This window comes from Arachis hypogaea, chromosome 14 (assembly GCF_003086295.3).
Source record: "Arachis hypogaea cultivar Tifrunner chromosome 14, arahy.Tifrunner.gnm2.J5K5, whole genome shotgun sequence".
NCBI lineage: Eukaryota > Viridiplantae > Streptophyta > Magnoliopsida > Fabales > Fabaceae > Arachis > Arachis hypogaea.
Window position 1 is genome coordinate 47,247,967 of NC_092049.1, and position 8,333 is coordinate 47,256,299.

General features: G+C 34.8%; 1 protein-coding gene across 1 annotated transcript; it reads right to left on the reverse strand.

The window, feature by feature from the left end:
* Positions 1–769: 769 nt before the first annotated feature.
* LOC112742579 (protein TRANSPORT INHIBITOR RESPONSE 1-like) lies at positions 770–5,409 on the reverse strand. The gene is made up of 2 exons (XM_072214089.1): positions 2,964–5,409; positions 770–1,699 (listed from the first exon to the last, which is right to left on the reverse strand). Exons 1-2 carry the CDS (start codon positions 3,476–3,478, stop codon positions 1,408–1,410), a joined length of 807 nt encoding a protein of 268 aa, XP_072070190.1. The 5' UTR covers positions 3,479–5,409; the 3' UTR covers positions 770–1,407.
* Between the last annotated feature and the right edge of the window lie 2,924 nt (positions 5,410–8,333).

The window sequence follows — 8,333 nt, forward strand, 5'->3', positions numbered from 1 at the left end:
AGCAGCAATTTGAATAAGGGTGAGTCCTACCATAAGAGTGTAGGCACCCCTTCCAGCTAAGGACGCTTCAGCTTCATGTGCCTCCAACAAGTTGAGATCACTTGCATTCACGTAATGATGCTCAACCATTTTAGATGCCTTGCTTGACAGAACAACAAGAATGCATAAGAAAATCAGCATTTTAAGAGAATGTTAACAAATAACCATAAGGACTTAAAGGTTGAAAGGCTCATTATTTGACTGAAAAGCGCATGCATGTTTTCTTATACCAAATTAATTTACCATTAATCTCTATGGATTTTGAGAACCTACAAGCTCATTCCACTTTCACACACATAAAATCTATTCCTAATTTCTCCTGAATAATGATGACAGAAAGCCAGAAATAGGCAAAACAACAAACAGGTAGAATGCATGCAACAAACTTTCAATAGAGTCCATTTCAAAATGTACCCAATCTGATTCAATTCAATGCTCAACAAATCCACTCCTTCAAACTGTTAATCAATTCAAACAAAATCTCTAATTTAGTATATTTTCATAGGGTCATGTGTAATCTCAAGATAGTTAAGTGTAATTTATCCTTTATTCAATCATTAATTAACGTTATATAATACAAGTGTAGTGAACTAACGTGAAAGCTTACCTTGCAACCTCAGTGCATCTTTTTGCTTGCTCAGCAATATCTAAAAGTTCCCTATAGCTATTCTTGTCATTGAAAAAAAATAGATACCTACTAAATGGAAAAAAAAATAAACTCAGCAGATGATTATTTTATCCAAATCCTCAATTTTGTTTAGAAGTATATATATAAGCTTTTAGACCCTAACAGAGTCTGACATTACTAAACAAAAAACTTCCTAATTTGCATGTGTGGCTATTTCAAAATGCCTCTTCTTTGAAAGATTTTGTGTTATCACCTTCCATGTCCAAAGATAAAGTATTTGTCATATCACACACATGAAATAATATACTATAATCAAGTGATTTTTCACATTTAGAATGGAATTGTAACAAGAGGAATCAAACTCATTTGTGCATGATGCTAAATCTTTGGTTGTGTGAATGTGTATGTCGGAAACAAAGAACACCAATAATACATGAATTAATTTAGAAGAAAGCATGTTGCATATGTCTTTAGTAGTAGAAACTTCAATATAAATTAAAAAGCATGTATCAAGGAACACCAGGAAAAAAGATTCGTACCCATAGGCGCCGAATATTGGCACAATAAACAAGAAGCTTAGCAATATCATCACTGTCTAGGGGAGCATAACTAAAATTCAAGAAAGTCATATTTGCACATGCCGGGTACAGAACTGGGAGATATTGTGGTTTAACTACCCATAATCCAGAACGAGTGTTAAGATTTTTACAATTGCTGAAGGCGCTTTCAAACTCCGAGTACTACTGTGTTGTCAGCTCTTGTGAAAATGAGTCAGTACCAAGCTCACATAACTGAGGAGCTCTAAAAAGTAGCCTTTGTAACTGTTCCAGTGCTATACTTTTATTAAGCTTCAAAGTCTTCAATGATTTGCACCTAGTAACAAGCTTCTCAATTGCATCAAAATTTACATCATTGTGAAAGATGGAAAAGTTCAGTACTTCCAGCGATGTGAAGCTTTCTGGGAAGTAAGTCAACCAATTATCATTTTTATCATCAATGACATTCTCTTGTATGTCAAGCTCAGTTAAATTCCTACAACCAAGTAGAGTGCAGAAAATTATTGATGGGGCAATTGAAGAATTCTGAAAATAATGCAACATAATAGAACTAATATCTATTTTTTCTAAAATTACTGGACATGATGATATCATGACACAACATTTCTTAGGTTCATAAGTGAAAAAGCTTGGAGAAAGGTATTGATATAAATATTGTAATCACACTTTTCACACTGCTACTGCTTTCACTTATATGCACTATTCGAATTACACTATGTCCCTTGTGAAAGCACAAATTTTGAATCAAACATCTGAAAGTAGAATTACAAGGCTGTCCTATTATATCAGAAGATAAGCACGTAAATGATAAGAAATTCAAATTCTATATAATGTTTTGTAGATTCCCTATTCACCAGTGATTTTCAATCAACCAATTCATGAACTAATTGGAAGTTTAACATTCTTGCATAGCATTATAATATCATATAATTACTCATAGAGCAATATGCCAATATCCATATGAAATTTACTCCAAAATCAGCCATAAAATTAACTTCTACCAAGCCTATTCTCATTCCCAGCATCCCATTTTCTAGATCATTAAAATTTAAAAGTTAGTTGATTCCCTGAGTCAGAGCTATGTTCCCATTCAAGGAATATCACCATGTTCCCATTCTATTGATTCTAAAATGTTAATTGCATCATGCAGAAAAAGAAGTGGCCCTTATAAAACAAAGGGCTCTATAGTGGGATTCTGTTTCCACTGGGAACCATAATTCACAAACATCTCACTAGTAGGAATTCCTGTCAAAGCAAAGCAAAGCACATCATATGCGAATGGAAAATAAGTAAGACCCCTCAAAAAGATAAGAATCTAACAAAAGGATGAATCCCTAATCTAGGGGGAAATATAAATCAAACTGAAAGTCAAAACTACAAGAGTAAATAAAGTATTATTTAAATTTGTTTGAAAGGTTAATTTAAACTGGATAATAAAGTCCATAATTATTGTAAACTCGTCAATTAACCTGATTACATCATCCAGAGCATAAAATGGGCAAAGGATTTCACATCAAAACAGCAAACATCACCGGATTATTAAAAACTAAAATTCATGCAAAGAAGAACATGAAGAAAACTCTATCAACAGGGAACATACCATGAAGATTAATAATCTTTTTACCTCTGAGGAAAATTAAACTTTATACGTTAGAAATGAAAATTCAAGAAATTAAAAGCCTGGAAAAACAAAAACTGAAAAGAAGAAAGCAAAGTAAGTTTATGTACTATGTTCTTACTTGCAATCAGCAGCAATTGCAGCCAAACCATCAGTGCTGAAACCATCACAATTTTGAAGGGAAATAGCTTTGAAGTTTGGAAAAGAGCGCGCCAGGAACTTCAAACTCTCATCAGTAACAGTCATCCTCTTAAGCCTAAGCTCCTTAAGAAAAGGGTACTTTTCAGCAAACACCACAAGCCAAAAGTGAATATCAGCACCCCAATTTGCAGGAACCAAGTTGAAATCAAAGAAACGTGGCTTCCCTTTCAGTGTAACACTTCTTATGTTTGGGAACCTTGGGGTTAAGATCTCAGGGGACACAAAGTAGCAGTTACCTATGAATACGTTCCTCCTTGACCATCTCTCAGCGTTGTACCACTTCTTGCAAACCAGTGACACAGAGCTTCTGTCCTTTCTTGATTTCAGCATCCTAATAACACGCTCAAGAACCTCATCTGGAAAACATGATGAACCTCTTCTGTTCATGAAGTTCGATTCTAGAGATTCCTTCATCACCAAAAATTGAAAAATCATGAGGAAAAAAGTTTCAACAACAAATTTTAAATCAAACTAATTACTAAAATCAGAAAAAACAAATCTAACTAAACCTAATCTAATCAAAACCTAAAAATCCACTAATCAAAAAACAAATCTAACTAAAGTAATTACTAAAATCAAACTAACTAAACAAAATTAATTGAACTTAATAGAAATTAAAAGAATTTTGAAACCAAAACCTGGAAGCATTAACCGGAGAAGATGATGGTTGCGGCGCTGAGAAGATATGCAAGCCAGAAGTGAGTGGGGATAAAAGGAGAGAGAGAGGTGCAGCAGTGGTGGGGACAGACGCTGCTACAGGTGGCGCCGGCGTGCTGGAGCTCACCTGAGACGATGAGAACAGGAGCTTGAACTTGATTTGTTCTGCGAACGAGAAAGAACGGGAGAGATAGGGGCTGTGTTCTACTGATTCAGTGTTTAAAAGAGAGGAGAAGAAGGTGAAGGTAGCTGCGGTGGTTAGGGTGGCGGCGGTGGCGCTGTGAGTGAGGAAAGGAGAAGAAGAAGCTCGTGCGACGGAGAAGCTCGTTGAAGGAGAGAGGAACAACTCGTTTGATCTCTGATTGTGTGTGTGTGTGTGAAAGGAGCTCGATAGGGTGGGGATGAAGTTAGGTTTAAATTAAAATTTTTCGACAGAAAATTTTAAATTACAAACAGAAAATCTGTCTGTAAAATTTAATAAAACACAGCATTTTTCTTCATTTAATTACAGACGGATTTTCCGTCTGTAATCATTTCCCACGAAAAAAATTAATTTTTTTAACAGAATTATCAATGGATTCTCTTTTCCGTCTGTAATTTATGTTAATTCATTTTTTTTGTTTTCCGACAAAAAATTCCTCTGAAATTTCGTCTGTATTTCCGTGGAATAAAATCTGTTAGAAATATCCGTCTATAATAACTAATTTTCTAGTAGTGGTGTGTTATATCTCTTCTATGACTGTAATCTTGATTTTGCTTGATTCTTTATTTCCAATGATTGATGTTTTGAATTGCATTGAGTATGATTGAGGCCATCTTTGAATTAAAACTCACTTTTCCCATATAGCCTACCCTTTGCATCTACCATTGTTAACCCCTTTTGAGCTTTATTTACCCCATTGTTCTTGATATTAGCACTTCACAACCCTAAGCGGAAAACCATAAATTACCTTGGATTGTATCCTTTACTAGCTTAGGTTGAGGAGTGTGTTTCAATTAAGTGTGGGAGAATCTTTTGGGAAACATTGGTAGTAAAAGAAAATGTTTAATTTGGATATTCATTAAAAATTTTGAAAAATGGGAACATTCATGTATGAACTATTGAACCATATGCATTACTTTAAAAAAAAATCATCATCATCATAAAAAGGGTGCAAAAGTCACCCTAAAGAGAAAAGAAACGAATAAAGGAATGCATATGTGATGTTTTTTGTGGAAATCATACATGAGTGTTAGTGAACAAGAAATGATGGAAGGTTAGGATTGCAATTTGTTTTGATTTGGTTGATATAGGTTGATGTGGAAACTTGAACTAATCAAGGATTCAATTACATTAGTCCACTTGGCCATATCTATCCCACCTTACCCTAACCCCATTACAACCCCATGAATTCCTCATGATAATTGCATTCATGCACCACTTGTTTGTTGATTGTTAGATGAAAAGCAAATCCTTGAAAGCATGATTGGAAAGAGATTTGAGTGAATTGACCCTAGACACCGAGTGATTAGAGTGTATACACACCTAGTGAGGGTTCAATTACTCAATTATATGCTTCCACACCTTTTATCATGCATTCTTGCAAGATTGCTTCATTTTGATGACTTGAATCAATTCTTTAGATCTTGCTTGCATTGAATTAATTCTCTGCTTAGCCCTATATGTATGTACTTGCTTGGAATTGGATTGTTTGTTTTCACCAAATCAATAGGACATTATAGATATATATATATATATATATATATATGCATGGAAGTATGTATGGAAGTATGTATATACTATATATATATATATATATATATATATATATATATATATATACTTCCATGCATATAGATAGTTGCATTTAATAAGTTGATTACCTCTTTAATCATTCTCCTTGTTGGGTTAGCATGAGGACATGCTATTGTTTAAGTGTGGGAGAATTGATGAGTCCATATTTGATGATGTATTTTAACTCAATTTGGATGGATTCTATCACATAAACTCACACTTAATCACCAAAATAGCATACTTTTGTGTTTGATCCCTAATTTGAACCTAAATGTGAAAACATGCATTTTAATGCTTAGATTAGTGATTTTTAATTCCACTTTTATGTCATTCGATGCCGTGATATATTTGTTGAGTGATTTCAGACCTTAGAGGCAAGAATGGATGGCTAAAAGTGAAAGGAAGCATGTACAAGGACAAAAAGACGAAGAAAACAAGGAAAAGCACACACAGAGAAGTGTACGTGTGCATAACCCCGCGTGCGTGCGCACGAGGAATGAATTTCTTTGTGTGCGTGCGCACGAGTACCTGTGCGTACGCACAGGTCAACTTTCAGCCAAGTGTGCGGACGCACACATCTGTGCGTACGCACAGGTCCCTACACGTGATGGCATTAATGAAACACGTGTCTCGCAATTTTTTAGGCATCTTAGCCCATTTGGAAAGGCTGGAATGCTATTTTGGGGTGCTACATGAAGGAGAATTCAACACATATCAAAAAAAGATATTGGGGGGGACATATTAGAGCACTTAGACATAGTTTTTCATAGTATTAAAAGTAGGAGTAGTGTAGAGTAGAGAGCTCTCCTAGGGTTTATGTAGTTTCTATTGTAGAATTTTATGGCAAGCTTTGATCTTTGATTTTGCTTCTTTAATTGTAAGTACTCTCAATTTTCTCTTTAATTAAAGCCCTTTTACTTTCATTTCCTTTTGGTTCAAGTTACTTTGTTCATATTGCAATTTTGTGTTTCTTGAAGTTTTGATCAATGAATTTTATGTTTCATGCTTCCTTTATGCTTGATTGCTTGTTTATGTTTGGTTTTGTTGATAGTTGGTTATAGTTTTGTAATTTTCCTTGCAATTTTCCATGTTTTACTTTTATGCATACAAGGTGTTTGTGAAAATGCCAACTTTAGATTTTGAGTAGATTTTCACACCTTGGTTTGAGATTTGAGTTCCTAGGATACTAGAGTCATAATGTTTGACATTTAGTGGTAATTCTTGGGGAGTTAGTTGACCCCTGTTTCCATTAAAGCTAGCCTTTTATCAACTAGTTTGGTAAGTTGGTTAGGACCTATGGATTAAGGCCAATTATGCTTGCTTGACTTACTCCTTGATGTTTGGGGTTAACTAAGTGAGACTAACTCATGATAATTACCATATTTGTGGTTATGGCAATGATAGGATTCCTTGGATCCTCATTCTCAAGTCAAGGCTCTTTATGCATTTATAGCATTTTCACTAGTTTTGATCTTGTTCCCTTTTTGTGTGCATCAATTTCAAATTTTGAGCATTCCTTAGTTATTTTAATCTTTCGTTCTTCGATTTTAGAAAACCCCTTTTTGTCTTCACAACCAAAAGCGTAGTACTCTCAATTGCATTCCTAGGGAGAACGACCCGAGGTTTAACTACTCTCGGTTATATTCGATTTGAATTTTAAAAACATTTGATGGAGGATTATTCGTTGTTCTGGACTATACTTGCAACAAGAATCTATATTTAGTGAAATCCTAGACTAACAATAGTTCTTCCCATCATTTAGCTTTTTGCACTCTTGGTTGAGAAATTGGGTGTATGGGTGGAATTGAGTTGTGGATGTCCATTCCGCATTGTGTGAGGATTGTTAATTGGTTTGGTTTCTCTTGACTCTAAGTGATCCACTAGTGCTGACTTAGGACTTAGGGATTGGAATCAATTATGCCCTTTTGACTAATTCTCAACTAGGATTGACTAATTGGGATTAATTCCACACAATTGCCGTGTTTGTGGTCCATAACTAGGATAGGAATCCTTAATTCCCCAATTCTCACCAAGAGCTCTTTTTAGTATTTAATTTCCATTTCCATTGCTTTAATTACTTTCCTTTTTAATTTCTTGCTATTTACAGTTCTTGCCTCTCTTGCCATCCAATCCCCATTTTTCCATAGCCAATAATTGTACATTTCATTACAACTCCTAGGGAAAATGACCTGGGACATAAAACTCTCGGTTATTTTGCGTATTGATTGTGACTATCTTTGGATTAACATTTGATTATGGGAGTTAGTTGTTGATCTAGACTATGGTACCAATGAATGAATTCGATTTTGAGAAAATTATAGATCAACGATAAATTCTCGTTATCATCCTCCCTCTGACTTCTATGGCAAATGTATCTCTATACCTGCCATTGGAGTTAACAAATTTGAGCTGAAACCTCAACTGGTGACCTTAGTTCAACAGAACTGCCAGTACCACGGACTTCCATAGGAAGATCCAAATAAATTCTTATCTGACTTCTTGCAGATATGTGACACAGTCAAGACCAATAGAGTGAGTCCTGATGACAAAAAAATTAATTCTCCGTAATAACTACCGGCAAGTGCACCGAATCGTATCAAGTAATAAAACACACAAGAGTGAGGTCGATCCCATGAGGATTAAAAGATTAAGCAATCAATAGTTAGTTGCTTATTCTAGTTAGACAAGCATAGTTGAGTGATGAGCAATAAGAAATATAAATGAATGGAAATTAAATGAAAGCAATAAAGTGCAAGGAAGGTAGACGACAAGAAATGTAAAGTGCAAGAAAGTAAATGACGAAAAGTAAAGATAGAAAACATAAGGGATTGGAGATGTTGATTGCTTTTGAATCAATGG